At 37.9% G+C, this 15,726-nt stretch overlaps 2 protein-coding genes across 5 annotated transcripts in view; both read right to left on the minus strand.

Annotated features, from left to right (window-relative positions):
* The window catches only part of Syt1 (synaptotagmin 1), a 517,902-nt gene that overhangs the window by 192,004 nt on the left and 310,172 nt on the right, over nucleotides 1–15,726 (minus strand). For all 4 annotated transcript variants that reach the window (XM_052753299.1, XM_052753300.1, XM_052753297.1 and 1 more), the window contains one exon: nucleotides 5,801–5,983. In XM_052753299.1, the coding sequence (XP_052609259.1) occupies nucleotides 5,801–5,966 (166 nt within the window). In that variant the 5' untranslated portion in view covers nucleotides 5,967–5,983. The remainder of the gene's footprint in view (nucleotides 1–5,800; nucleotides 5,984–15,726) is intronic.
* LOC128119766 (lys-63-specific deubiquitinase BRCC36-like) lies at nucleotides 13,982–15,391 on the minus strand. The gene has a single exon (XM_052753301.1). It carries the CDS (start codon nucleotides 15,242–15,244, stop codon nucleotides 14,366–14,368), a length of 879 nt encoding a protein of 292 aa, XP_052609261.1. The 5' UTR covers nucleotides 15,245–15,391; the 3' UTR covers nucleotides 13,982–14,365.

Raw genomic sequence — 15,726 nt, forward strand, 5'->3', positions numbered from 1 at the left:
TTGGAGAAAAAGATTTTTCTTGGTCATAACCTCAATGCAGTAATGTTCAGATCCCAATTACATTACACCTTGTTGTCAGCCCCCCTTTCAATGTACAGGACAAACAAAGATGTGTGAGTACTTGGGCTTAGAGAATTGACTCTCTCACTGGGAAAGCAAGCAGGAAGCCCCTGTGGATGACCATGAGAGGTGAGAGGTTTGAATGGAGAGCTTTGGAAAGAGGGGACGTCATCCAGTCCTACCTTTGAAATGAGGGATTACTAATTCTGATAGTGACAAATTAGCTGGGTCTTGAATGATGAACTAGTATATCAGGGCCAATGGGTTTGAGAGATATTTCAGGATAATGTTCAAGGGCTTAAATTCAGGCGGAAAACTGGTGGAGAGAGTTCATCGTGGCCAGCATCACAATAAGAGTTCTTAGTTAAACTTCCCATGGCAAGAATGCAGAATAAGAATGGAGGTGAATTCAAGGTGACACCCTGGAAAATAGCGCATCATTTTAAGAAATGAATGATAAGGAAAAAATGAGGATCAGCCTATAGAGGAGAATAAGGAGGTGGGAGATGGTAAAGAAGCAAAGGAGGGTGAAGGCAGCTGTCTGACAACAGTGGCCAACTAGTAATAACGTGCAGAAATGTCTGCCTACCTGAAATTTGACAGTAACTCTCACTGTATCAAGACATACCCAGTGAGTTTAAAGAAGACAAGTTTAACAGTGCATGAGGATGGAAATCAGAGTAGGAGGCACTGGATTGTCAAAGGGCATGAAGAGAAGGCGGGGTCCAGGTTATGTTTACTGGATGGTCAAAGGGCATGAAGAGAAGGCGGGGTCCAGGTTATGTTTACTGGATGGTCAAAGGGCATGAAAAGAAGGCAGGGTCCAGGTTATGTTTTTAACTCTGGTGGAGGTGTGAAGGGAGAAGACAGACAAGTAGTTTGACCAAGGCAAGCTCAGGGGAAGAACTTTTATTAGAGCATGGAGCAAGCACATCGGATTCCTCTAGCACCCATGCTGTGTGTAACTTAGCTAAGCACTCTCTGGTGGGACCTACGAGCACACAGTAGGCTAAGGGGGATGACAAAAGGCAAGGTCAGCAGAAAAGGAAAAGGTTAGAGAAGATGAGGGGCTGCGGAAATCCTCCATCACCTTCCCTGGAACAGGTACCACAGAACCAGGCTTCAAGAATACAACGCACACATATTCAGCTGCAAAGTTTCTGGAATTTTCTCAGTTTGGATGACTGACCTGAATAGAGGGCTCTTCTAAAATAGAACTAGAAACTTGTTAAAACGACAGTGTGAATTTAATAATAGCTAACATTTAAAGTGTGCTTTTTCTGTGCTAGACACCCTGCTATACTCTATACACCAGCGCCTTTACCCACCAACTTAGCGACAAGGATACTATTTAAGATCTTATCTTTGTAACAGGAGGAAATGTATGCATAAAAATGGTTAATTAATATGCCCAAGGTCACAAAGACACTGAACTGTAGATATAAGACTTGGATTCAGGCAGCCTATGCCTATAAACTGTGTTTATTCCTGTATCAAAGTACATGTCACCAAACATTTCTGTATCAATATCAACAGTTATCCTTAGACCTCTCACTCTTCTTCTGGACTGAGAGTGGGGATTTAGTTATTTTGCTGTGTGTGAGGAAACGTGCACTCTAACTTCAAGGAGCTCATGAATATCAAAACCTTAATCGCAGCTATTTGGATGACACGAGTTCATGCTTTACAAACCAACCATGGCCTTCGTCACATTAAAATCAAAGTTGCAAAATAAAGAAGCATTCTGGAAATCCTTGTCTGCTTCATTTAGATAACAGTGTGCAGAATGAATTGAAAGATAAAAATGCTCAGAGCATTTACAATTTCCTTTTCCTCCCTCTCCCTCTCTCTCTCTCTCTCTCTCTCTCTCTCTCTCTCTCTCTCTCTCTCTCTCTCTTAAATGCAAGTCCCACGATGTTATAGATGATACCATCAGGCAATTTGGTTTGAATATGCCCCACACTGGACTGTGTAGATTGCCTAACTAATGACATGCACACTACTTGCCACCGTGACACCTCTCCTCTTACAAGTGGGAATTTCAAGTGACAGACTAAAGCTGTTTGCTATCAATTTTGCAAAAACCACATCTGCCAGATAGCCAAGATTTAGTTCAGACACCCAAATCGATTAATATTCTAATTTGTTACCTGTCGTTAGCATCTTATTGTGTTATGCCAAGTCAAAAGTGATAGTCTTTCTATATAGTACATGCCCCAAAGGAATTTGAGTTTAGGGACATATTTCATTTTGCTCAGGGTTGCTTCCTATCTGAAAAATCCCATTAGAAATTTCAATTACACAGGCCATAAAAACTTTGATGAATTAAAATGAAAATGTAGAATATTTACTGCTAGACATTTTAATAGAATTGCATGACTGTATTAAAAATATCATTTTCTAAAACATATTTACTTTTAAAATATCTTAGATATTTATTTGTTTCACCTTCTAATAGCAAGGAAAACACTAGCAACATATTACTTTGCATAGGTCTTAGGGAAGCCTCACATTTCTAGTCTTTTAGGGGACAGGTCACAAGCAAACCTCTTTAGAGTTAAACACCTCCATCCAGTCTCATTTCTAGGACCTAGTAAAGGGAGGTAGACTGGGGAATATCTTGGGAAGGAGTAAGAAAAAGCTAGGCAAGTGAAGTAAAATCCCAAACAAGGGATTTCATATGTAATGTTTTCCAGTTGATTATTTTTGTACTGATGAAGAGAGGAGAAAAAAAATGTGTAATAGCGGAATCTTTGTGGGAAAAGAAGCAGGGGACATCATAAAGATGGAAATACTTTGCTTTTTAAAAGTGAATGGCATTGGTAAGAACTGAAATGGAGTTTTAACACTAGCAATGTAAAAAACTGTGTTTTGATTTGCTAGCGTCTTAAGGCTACAGAGCCTAAGAGAGGATGTGTAGGATATAAGTGAAACTGACATTCATTCATTCATTTATTCATTCATCAAATATATGTGAAGAGTCTTCTATGTACCAGTCACCATGAATGACATCACCACTCATAAAACATATATAACTTACTTCCTTTATTGGACTTTTATTACTTTGGAGGGATCTAGAATAATTAAAAACCAAGTAATAAGGAGTATTTGTTATTGTAGATGGTGCTAAATAATATAGCGAGAAAAAGAGCAAGAGTCAGAGAGAAGAAATGCTGGCAACAATGGGTGAGTTAAAGGGGGTTGCAACTGTAAATACTGTGGTTGGATTAATCTTAAATAGGAAGATGACACTGTATGGACATAAAAGAGACGAGGAAATGAGTTAGGATGCTGATGGGAGCACAATATAGTTCGATGGTTATCAGACTTGCTATGTGTCTCCAACCATTTACTCTTTTAGAGGAGATGGTTGAACACGAGGCAGGAGATGTGTCTCACTGTTTCTTCCATTGTTTTCTCTGATTTACAATGACACATTTCTCTTATGGCAACTATTTGGATAAAGGATTCTTTAAGCCAGAGTTTATATCTATAATGAATGCATATGTTTTATATGTTGAATTTCTAACATTAAAGTATATAAAAAGCACTCCCAATTTTATATCAGTCCATTAGCTGAGCAGTAGAGCCAACAAGGAACTGAGATCTTGTTTTTCTTATTCAAGGGCTTGAGCTACTGGACCATCTCTCCATATCCAGCTCTTCCCTTATGGGGCTTCCTGCTGAGAATAGTCATCACCAATGACCCTGTTAGCACATGCTTCAGAGGAAGTTGAATTTGTGAATAGTGTGGACAAAGTAACATATTTCTGATCTTTGAGGCATGAGAAGTTGTTATAGATACATTTTTATAAATGTTACCTTCCATATGGAATACTTCAATAGTATGTTTATCATTTCTTCTTAAAAGACACATTTTATTTCATTGAGTGCATCCAAGTCATCCTCAGGTCCTAATACACTGTGTCTTCTGCTACACATATTCAAATTCTGCTGCTCTTGTTAGGGAATATTTTTGAACCAATTTTAAGAGGCCAGCATCACTGGTATGAAAGCCAAAGAGTTTAAAAAAAAACCCAACCAAACAAAAAACCCATAGTAAACTACTATATGCCAATCAATACTCCTGGTCATAGGAATTGTGTGCAGGGCTTTTCCTGAACAACTGAGTCAGTGGCATCTAAAAAACATTAATCACCATGATGGTTTTGGATTAATTTCATGGAGGCAAGGACAGTTCAATCCTTGTATATGAATAAACACAACTGATAACATTAATAGGATAAAGGGTAAAGCAATATGATCATTTCAAAAAAAAGAATCATTAAAAATTAATCAAAGATTCTTTCAGGATAGGAAATGGTCAACAAATTATGTATAGAAGGATTATACTTCAATATGATAAAGGGCGCACATGACAGCCCCAGAGATAATACATAAAAACATCCCCTTTAAAATGTAAAAAGCAAGGATATCCTTACACTTTGATGCAACTTAGTATGGTAGGTCTTAACCAGAATAATAGGGCAAGAAAAACAAATAAAAGAGATCCAAAGTGGGCAGAAAGAAGAGATTTTCCTTGTTTGCACATGACATGATCATATATATAAAGAGATCTAAAAGTTCCATTACTAAACTTTTAGAAGCAATGAATGGACTTGGTAAAGTTAAATGAACACATTAATGTACAAAGGTCAGCATTATTTATATGTACTACCTCAAACATAAACCAAGACAACAATCCTATTTATAACACTAAGAAAGAACAATAACCTTCATTTTTAAATTTTATTTATTATTATTACTGTGTGTGAATGTAGCGTGTGTGTGTGTGTGTGTGTGTGTGTGTGTGTGTGTGTGTGTGTGTGTGTGTGAGAGAGAGAGAGAGAGAGAGAGAGAGAGAGAGAGAGAGCGTGCTCACATGTGCCACAGAGCTCATGTGGAGGTCAAATGACCTGGGTCTACGAGGTTGAAGAGCAAGTAGGAGAGATAGTCAAAGGTTGTAAACTTTGATTTAGATGGGAAAGTAAGTTCAAGAGATTTATTGCACAACATGGGCTACAGGAATCTTGAGTTATGTTAGGACAATGAATGTTCGCAGTAAGAAATGGTTCTATGTGAGGTACTGCACATATGCTACTGAGTAAGATTTAATCCAATTTACAGTATTTATAGCTCAATACTGTATTATACACAGAAAGTATATCTGTAAATATACTAATAAAATTTGAAAAACTAAATATCACTGATTAGATTTGTGCTATGTTCACTCAAATAAGCTTAGCTCTAGGCTTTGTGTTTCTCACTGACAAATAAAATATTAAAAGGAGGTAAGCACTTTTGAAATACTGACAAAGTAATGAAAGAAAACAAGTTTTAAAAACTATTAACAAAGGAAAGAAAATCAAACTTGTAATAGTGGGAAAGTATCAGCTAATATACTCTTTCCTATATAACAATTCCATCGATACAAATCTAAACTACATATAACACAACGTACAGGCATAACTATTCTCAGAGAAACAGAAAATGAAGGGCCAACCTACATTAAATACAACACACAAAATTTTGTAATAAGCTATGCTATTATTTTTAAAACATAGTTAAAGAAAAAAATCATATTCCATTTCCAAAATCACTTCATTTATCATTGGAGTATCATTGGAGTGCTGTATATACTACTATGAAGAATAATATATCGAGTTCTGACGATTTTCTACTGATTCTAATGATTGCTCAATTTTTTTTCTTTTTATTCAAGTGAAAACAGGGTACTCACATGGAATTTTATGCAGCTCATTCATAAACTTCTCCTTCAGCTTTGAAAAGGCATCTTCCTTTCCTTCCCCAGGACTGGCTGGCTCGGTGGCATTATGTGGGACAACAGTCGCAGCAGTGGTGACTGGCGGGGCGGCCAGGCGCTCATGATGACTCTCACTCACCATTTTTGGTTCAGGTGAAACTAACAGGGGGAAGAAAGAGAGAGCTAACTCAGAAGGCATGCTTGACCCCATATAACAGGTGTACCCGAGATGAAAACACACTGTCTGCACCTGCTCACTGGGTAAGCAGCCTGTCATTAGCCTATTACTTTATGTTGGCTCATGAAATATTTATGGAAGCACAGTGAGTGGAGAGCTCCTTCCGGGAAGGCTAAGACCAAATGTAGTTACTGAACAGCATTCGCTACCGACGGTACTATGTAAGCTGTCAAACCGATTAGCTATGTATACAAGCCCAATTTGGCTGTGTAAATTTAACTTTTAATGATATCATCCCAAAGTGTGCAGGAAATGACTGTTGACACATCCTTGTTCTATACTCTAAGCATCTTGTATTACCTTAAAAGAAAAACACAAATCATGCATATTAGTGTTGGAAATGTTGCTAAGTGATTGCATACATTCAAAACGTTAGTGACTTTTAAAATAACTGTACATAATAGCATACTACCGAAAGCCTAGGACACCATAAACGTTCTACAGCAAATGTCTTGAATCTCATATCAAGGATAAGTTTTCCCCCTAGTCATTTTTTGACCTTTACTGTAGGTGACACTCTAATCAATAATTTACTTGTTCTTCTAGGTGGTATTTTTAGATCACTGTAAATGTGGCATAATTGACTCCATATATCAAGACACTGATAAAGAAACAGGGCTTGTCTGCTTAATTATTTAAATTCACCTAGCTTATCTTCTTGAATTATTTTATCAAATTCACTCATTCAATCATTTTAAATGTTTATTTACCTTTGAACTAAAAAAATCCAATTAATTCTAAGGTTGTAAATGAAAACATTTTGGCATTGAATTATGGAGACAGTAACTATACTCTTACTCTCCAGCTAAATGAATTTTGAAACGTCATCTGACCTCTCAATTCTACCCTTACAAAGTGGGAAGAAATAAACCTGCTTTCTGTCTTACTCAGGGTTACTATTGCTGTGATGAAACCATAACCAGAAGCAACCTGGGGAGGAAAAGGTTTATTTGGCTTACACTTCCATATTACTGTTTATCATCAAAGGAAGTCAGGACAGGAACTCAAACCCGGCAGGAACCTGGAGGCAGGAGCTGATGCAGAGGTCATAGAGGGGTGCTGCTTACTGACTTGTTCTTCATGGCTTGCTTAGCCTGCTTTCTTATAGAACCCAGGACCATCAACTCAAAGGTGTCCCACCCCCCACAAAGGGCTAAATCCTCCCACATCAATCACTAATAGAGAATGTCCTATAGCTTGCCTACAGCTGGATCTTATGGAGGCATTTTCTCAATTGAGGTTGCCTCCTTTCAGATGACTCTAGCTTATGCTAAGTTGACATCAAAAACTAGCCAAGACACTTGACCCCTTGTCAACTTGACACAACAATACAACATTAGTTGACAACAACTAATCCTTTTTTGTTTATTCCCCAAATCTAGTACTGATAAATATCACAATATAAAACATATTAAAAACCTTAAAACTCCCAGCTTTTACAAATTTGAGTATTTTAAAAGTTCAATCTTTTTAAAATCTCTTTAAAGGGGGTTAGGGATTTAGCTCAGTGGTAGAGCACTTGCCTAGCAAGCACAAGGCCCTGGGTTCAGTTCTCAGCTCCGGAAAATAAAAGAACAACAAACAAATCTCTTTAAAGTCTATTTAAAAATCCAAAGTCTTTTTAAAACTTCTCAGTCTCTCAACTATATGGGTTCCTGTCAAATCAAAATAAATTAAATACTTTCTAATTCCAAGAGAAAAGAACCCGGGCAGAGTCACAATCTGAACAACAAATTGAACTCTAACAATACAAATAACTTAGTGTCCAATGTCTGTAATTCACTCACAGTCTTCTTGGCTCCAAAGGACTTGCTACAGCATACACAATGAGTCTAGGGCTGAGCCAGCTCCACTGGTATCTGCAAAATTCTGGAGTCTCCTATGACAGCTGGGCTGCACTTCTTCCAATAGCCTCTCTTGAGCCCTCTTCATGGTGCCAAGCCTCAACTTCACTGAACGTCCCTTTCAATCCTGGACCTTCAACTGCTGCCGAGGCTACACCATCACCAGTGGCCTCTCCTGGCCTCTCCCAGTGCCAAGACTCAGCTGTTCTTTATGACCTTTTCATCTCTCAAAACCAGTATCATCTGGGAGATTCTTACACATGACCAAGTTTTGGCCCAAGTCATCTCTGGAACAGAGCTTATGTGCACTGACCCCGAGAACACACTTCCCAGAAGATTTCACCTCAATGATGCTGGTCTCTTTTTAATCACCACTAACTGGGTTTTGTGTGTGCCTCTGTGTGTCTCTAGGTGGGTATGTTCTTTCTTTATTAGTTTGTTCATTTTGTTTGTCTTTTTCATTTGCCTGTTTGTTTTCTAAAGAGAAAGAAGGCACAGAGTTGGATGGGTGGATAGGTTGGTATGATTGGTGAGGAGATCAGGAAACACTGTACGAAAAAACCATTTTCAATAAAAATAGAAAGAAACTGATATGTGGCTATCATACCTAACCATTTGCACTACCACAGACTTCCCCTGATCTAGTCCTTTCTGCTAGTCAAACATTACAGTACCATTTAAGTACTCAGTACAGGTGTATTTATGATTTTTTTTTTAAAAAACTATTTACTAGTAAAGGGAAAATACATGTTATCTCACTAGCAGAAAACAGATTGCTAAATTTTATATCCATAGTCATTTAGCTTGTGAGAAAAGAATTTTAGCACATTGGAATTGCTATCAAATTGGAATTGAAAGAAAAACTATTATTGGATAGAAACATAAAGTCTCTCCTAAAACAGGGAAAGATAGCCTGATCAAGTCTTTCTTTATAATAAAAAACTAAAGATTAAAATAACAAAAATATATTCACTTAAAATTTTGGCTAAATATTAATAGACAGGTCAGCATACAAGAAACAGGATAATTGGGAAGGAGGGTAGAACAGAAACATACTCCAGGGACCCAAAATAATAGAACATATCAAAACCTGTGGAAGGGTTCATCCTTATTCTAGGAATCACTGATAAAGAATTGTTGATAGAAAATGTAATATAAAGACATTTATAGAACTATAATACCAGAAATTACCTAACAGAGTGAATTAAGTGTGGTCATTTATACAACAGTAGTATTAATCTTGTCTTAAATAGCTAGGAAGTTGAAAGCACAAGGGAGTATTAGCTGTAAAATACAGGTTATGAGACATTACGCAGATTGTGCCATGTTTATAAATAAAGGACTCTCGTAGAAAAGAGGTTGGAAAGATAGATTCAAAATGCTAAATTTCTGGCTGAATTTTCACCTTCTCCCCTCTCAATGGCTCTCAATCTGTGGGTTGTGATCCCTTTGGGTTATACATATCAGATATCCTGCATAATTTACAGATATTTACATTATGATTCATAACAGTAGCAAAATTACAGTTATGAAGTAACTATGACATCATTTTATTGGTGGGGAGCACCACAAGATGGGGAACTGTATTAAAGGGTTGCATCATTAGGAAGGCTGAGAAACATTGTCCTATGTGTTTATGTTCTCAATATGGTATAAGTCTAAGTTATTTTAAATTATAGACATCCCTTTAAAATTGTTTATTCTCATGAAAACTGAACCCTACAGCATGAGTTTAGTATCCCAGGACCAGACTGAAAACACTTTCAAACACAAACTAAATCTCAAGAAAATGGTGAAGCAAAAATTTCAGCAACAATACACGAAATGGCCATTGGTTGAAATACAATGTAGACAAAATTGTAGTAAGGTGTCATTAAAAGCTAAAATTTTGTAATATAACCTGAGGAAAATCAGGATCATTGTTGTTCTGACAACACTCATTCCCTTATTTTTACTCTTTTTAGGACTTTAATTATGTCTATCTCTAGATCTAAGACTTGGTATAGTTTTCTCAAATATAGTGATCTAATCTATAACACTGCATAAACATAATGATTTCTACAGAAATCACTATTTCCATCTCTATTTAAGTACTGTATTTTATAATCAAAGAATACAAAATTAAAGGCCAAACAAATGGGCAAGGAATTATAAAAAAATATTACCAAAGAAAGAATTTGAATACATAAGAGATCCAAAAGCTGTAAGTTACTTTTGGACTGACCATTAAAAATAGTCCAGGAGAAACGAGGAAACAGGCTGTTCTGTATTAGAAGGGGAGAACAGAATTTAAGGATTTTACTTCATCAGTGTCTTCTATCTATCATAGAGCATTCTGAAGCCAACGTAGGTGCCCATGCATCCTTCTTGGCCCTATCTCAATGCTCAGTTTCAGTAAGGAGTCCCACACTTTATACTACGTTCAGAGAGTACCAGATGCTGACAGACATAGCCAAAGACTTCTTCCATCAAAATGGACCTGGCCAAGAGGAGCTGGCCTGTCAATCTCTCTTCCCTAAAGACCACTGTAATCCGATCACTAGTGGATGCTGATACACAAATCCATCTCTTGCCTCAACCATGGCCTGCTGCAATGCATTTCAGTTCTTCCTTTAGAACACCATATAGAAAGCATTCTTCACTGAACTGTGTCAAACCCAGGTAAGGTTCCCAGGGAATATGATCACACTTGCTCTGAAAGAATTTGGAAAAATAATGAACGACTGCCAATGCTTTCACTTAAAGTCTTCCCTTGCCTGAGGATCCTTAAGCAGTATGTGAAGCGTAGCAGCCTAGCAGCACATCAAACTCTGCCCCAAATTTGCAGGTGTGTGAACGGCAGCCTCAAGGTGCATCTTCTCTCCAACTCAGATGAATAAATGTTCTTGGGAGATCTAAGAGGAAAGCAGGAGATTACAGGGCTCTCTTATGGTGGGTGGGGCCTGGCTTTTGGCAGCAGATACAATAAAAGGGTTAGATAAAGAGGTGCGAGAAGTGTTGGAAAACATTGTTGTAAGTTTCCACACAACAAATAAAGAGAAATTAAAGTCCTATGTCAAAAAATGTCATTTCTAAGTTTACTTACAAGCTGCCCCAATGTGTCTAAAGCACCAATATTTGCTTTCCTGTTCCCCTTTCTTCTTTTTTTAAATCTTAACTTTGCTTTCTGTCCCTGAACCGTGTAGGTGGTGAGTGTGAGACATAATCAAGACATAAATTCCAGTGTTGGTCCATCAGCAGCACCTTCTCAGTCCTTTTCACAGGCTCTGATCACAGGAAAAGGCTATGTAGACAGCATATGGTCATAGTCATATCATAGCAGATTTAAGGAGGGATCAAGATCGTATTCCACACAGGTCTAAGGCCAATAAACAACAATTATACAAACAAATCTTTTGCCAAACATGAAGCAGTATTCTAACTGTAACACATATGTATTACCATAATCCTTACAATAACCTGTGAAGTAGAGAGGTCTATTATCGCCATGTTATTTATTTTAAAATTTATGTATGTATTTATTTGTGTGTATGTATGCATGTGTATGTGAATGGCATGTATAGTCACATATGCCATAGTATATGGACATGGAGGTCAGAGGACAACATGTGGTGCTTGATTCTTTACTTCAAGCATGTGAGCCCCAGGGACTGAACTCAGGACTTCAGGTTTGGAGGCAAGCACCTTTAACCCACTGTGCCATCTTTTAAAATTATTATTATTATTATTATTATTTTTTTTTTTGGTTTTTCGAGACAGGGTTTCTCTGTGTAGCTTTGTGCCTGTCCTGGAACTCACTTGGTAGCCCAGGCTGGCCTCGAACTCACAGAGATCCGGCTGGCTCTGCCTCCCGAGTGCTGGGATTAAAGGCGTGTGCCTATTTTTAATTGAAAATGGATTTTTTCATACAATATATTCTAATTGCAGTATTACAGTTTCCCTTCCCAATGTCCTCCCAGATCCTTCCCACTTCCCCACCCACCAAGTCCACACACTTTCTTTCTCATTCTCATTAGAATACCAACATGCATCTAAAATAATAATAATAATAATAATAATAATAATAATAATAATAATAATAATAAATGCAAAGTATAGTCAGGCCAATTAAAAATCTTATCTAAGTATGTAATTTCTGAAATGCTCTGAAGGGCCCAGAGCATACACACAAGAAAGAACACACATATGCTTTGCTGAGCTAGGATTCCAACACAGATGTCTCACCCAGAACTGCTACAGCCACTGCTGCACTCTCCCCCAACACCAGCTGCATGGTTTGAGTCTTGCAGATCCCTTTGAGTTTCAGTAGAAAGGTTCCTCAAAGGCTAACACCACACTTACAGTTCTCTGCATATCTGCATCATGGGATCCAGAAAGCATAACAAGAAATAAAACTGCATGTGTGGGCTCCCTAGGCATGCTTGTTTTCAGAGCAATCTATATGCAAAACTGGAAAATTATATTACTAAGTTCATATTTTTGTCCCTAACTCCTGTATGTGGTAGACTGATATCTGACAATATTGAGTGATATGGGGGCTCCTATTACATAGCCTAGAAGGAATGCTGAGTGATAGACTGACCACTCAACAGAATATATTCTTTTACAATATATTTATATTACACTTGTGTGTGTCTGAAGTGGGAGTTTTTTAAAAAGATGTTATGGCATCTCATATTCACTCTCTGTCAGGATAAACTGCTGCTTGCCTGGGTATGCTCAAGATGGTTGGTATCCTCAGCAATGGTCCATGCCACGAATCACTTTGGGGGGAACCTGAGCAAAGGTAATGAATTCTGTTTGCTGCCTGAAGTCTTCCTGTGTCAACAAGTACCATCAACACTAGCAAAATGAGAGACAAGAAGTTTGAAATATTTTAGAGGCAATATTAATGGAAAGGTTCTATCCTAGCACTCTTTTTTAAATACAGTTTTTATTTTACAAAATTATTGACTTAGCAGAAATTAGAAAAATAGTACAAAATCCCACATATTCTTTATTCAATTTCCTCTAGTTGTAAGATCTCCTACAACTGTGCAACTTCAAAACCAACATTAGGACAATGGTGTAATATTCACTGCCACTAGACTTTTACACAAATTAGTGTTTGTGTATACGGATGTATAAAATATTAGCATGGGAATAGTTTTATATACTAAACATTAGAAGCAAGATACAAAACTATATCATCAGCCTAAATGAACTCTTATTCCATAATGTCATAGTAATATATATCCTATAGACTATGTAGTCCTGAAACCTAGGAATCATTAATCTGTTACTCCCTCTCCATAGTTCTGACATTTCAACAATGCTATAGACATGCAACTGTACAGCAAGTAACCTTTTGAGATTACCCTTTTTTTCATTTACTATAATATATCCCAAGGCTCATTCAAGTTGTATATCTTAGTTGTCTGTTCCTTTTCACTACAGAGTACTATTCCATGGTAGGAATGGTTTAACTATTTACCCATTGCAGAATAGTTGGGTTGTTTCTCATTTGAGGCTATCTCAAATAAAGCTATGAATCGTTTTGTCAAAGTTTTTGTGCCCAGGCAGTGCAATTGCTGGGTCATATGTTAAGTGTACATTTAACTTTATAAAACACTTCCAAATTCTTCTACAGCGTAGCTGTATTTGACATCCTTGTCTTTGGTGTATGAGAAATATAGTTTGCATCCATAACAATATTTGGTATTTTCACTATTGTCTCTTTAGCAAACCTCTTAAGTGTATGTCATACCACACTCTAGTTTTAATTTGCATTCCTCAATGACGTACGAAGTTCAACATGTTTTCATAACATTACCTGCCATCTACACATCCTCTTTGGTAAAACATCTATTTATTTCCTACTTGCAGGGTTTATTTTTGAGTTTTAATTATATTTCATTTTTCCAACTTTATCAGGTATCAGATACTACAAAGGCTGCAAGTAATTTCTTATCCTCTTACTTTTTCATTTTTTTTCTTTCTTTACAAAATAAAGTTTTAATTTTGACGAATTCCAGTATGTCTACTTTGTGTTCTTCTGGATTGTCCTTTTGGGCTGAAGATTAAAAATACATCTCCTGAAGATTTTTCTCATATGATATATTTCTAAAAGGTCTCTGTCTTACATTAAATCCATAAAACATTTTTTGAGGTACTGTTGGAATTTATTTTGTTGGCCTGTAGAAGTTCAATTTGCCAAAATGACTGCCCTTTATTCCTTGAAACACTTTTGTACTTTGTCAAAGTTAGTCAGGCATACAATCGTGGGTTTATTTCTGGATTTTCTTTTCTGTTCCTTTGATTTATATGTCTAGTCTCCCATGAATACCACAGTATCTTCGTTACAGCAACTTTATATGAAGTTATATAAATTGAGTCCTCCAACTTTATCTTCTTTGAAATTAATTGAGTTTATAAATTGTATGCCAAGTATTTTCATCCACCCATTTCTGCCCTCCCGCTTTATTCCAGGGAAGACAGCTCTTCCATAAGGCCTTCCTTTTCTTGTTCCAACTCCTGCAAACGCTGCTGGTTTTGCTCTAGTCTGTTTTCCAACCACTGCAGTAGGGGCCCACTGACTGTGGACATCTGACTGCACAGATGCTTGGTGAAGACCGAGCCATTATGGATCTTGGTGACTGAGTCCAGATGTATAAGTCTGTGAACCCTCCTATATGCGTCTTGTTCTTCCTGACACAGGATCCTCGGCAGCTGAACTGCCGATTTGAGGCATACTTTCCCGATGGTGGTATGAGGTACAATATGGATTGGGATTTCAATTCTCTCATATTCTGAGCTCTTTGGGTCTTGCACAGACTGGAAGCAAGTGTAGAGTACCCGACCAGTCTTTGTGGTTTTGTCTTCTATGAAACAAGCAAAAATCAGTCCTACAAAGCCCTGATCCATCATCTGGTACATGGCTTGTGTACGGATATCCACATGGGAAGGCCAAACGGTTATATGAGGGTGGGAATGATACCAGCCAACAACTCTCAGGGGACGACCTGTTTGTTCAGCTGACCTTTCTGCCTCGATGGAGGCTGCGGACAGCTGCTCTGGAGAGATTTCTACTCGGTCCTTCGTCTTGTCTGAACGTCGCAAGATAATGACAGAGTGAATGTGAACAACCCTGACGGGGGCATCCATCTTTTCCGCAACCGCGCCCATTTCAGTGCCAGCGTATGTGAGTTTGGAGACACTCCTCGCGTCATCATTCAACTCCCCTATACACAGACCCATCACCTCCTCTTTCTCTGTGCTCAGAGCGTGGTTGAGACAAACCAGGAAAGCATCAGACTCAAGATGAACCGCCTGCACCTTCCGTATCATCCGAGCTGCCATCTTGCTCAGCTCCACTCAAGTAGGCCTGGGGCAAGCTGCAGCCTGACCAATCAGAGGCGCGGAGGCAGCCTTCCCAGCGGGCCTTGCGGGGCTCCACAGAGGTGGAGCCTGGGGCACAGGGGAGGGGCTGGGTCCCATGGGGGCGGAGCCTGGGGCAGGGGTGGAGCCTGCTTAGCAGCCCCTGGGAGATCGTGTATTTTGTTTCCCCCCCTTTTACTGTGTTTACAAGATTGCCACCAAGTTAAACTGTCTAAAGAAATCTAAGATCTTTTGATAAACATAAAATTCAATACTATGAATTTATATCAGCATAATTTACTTTGCAATCGTTCCTGGTAAGGGAATATAAAGGGATAGTGAATTTTAAATTAATGGTTTCTTAGAGTCAAACCATGAGATTAAAAAGTGAACATTACTTGTAAATATTATAAGGTGATGAGCTTCATAAAAATTTGAACAAGCTTAGTATCTCATTCTCTCGG

This window comes from Peromyscus californicus, unplaced genomic scaffold, assembly GCF_007827085.1.
Source record: "Peromyscus californicus insignis strain IS unplaced genomic scaffold, ASM782708v3 Scaffold_24__1_contigs__length_46423439, whole genome shotgun sequence".
NCBI lineage: Eukaryota > Metazoa > Chordata > Mammalia > Rodentia > Cricetidae > Peromyscus > Peromyscus californicus.

Coding starts and splice junctions, on each gene's coding strand:
- LOC128119766 (XM_052753301.1), bottom strand. CDS start 15,244: ATGGCAGCTCGGATGATACGGAAGGTGCAGGCGGTTCATCTTGAGTCT.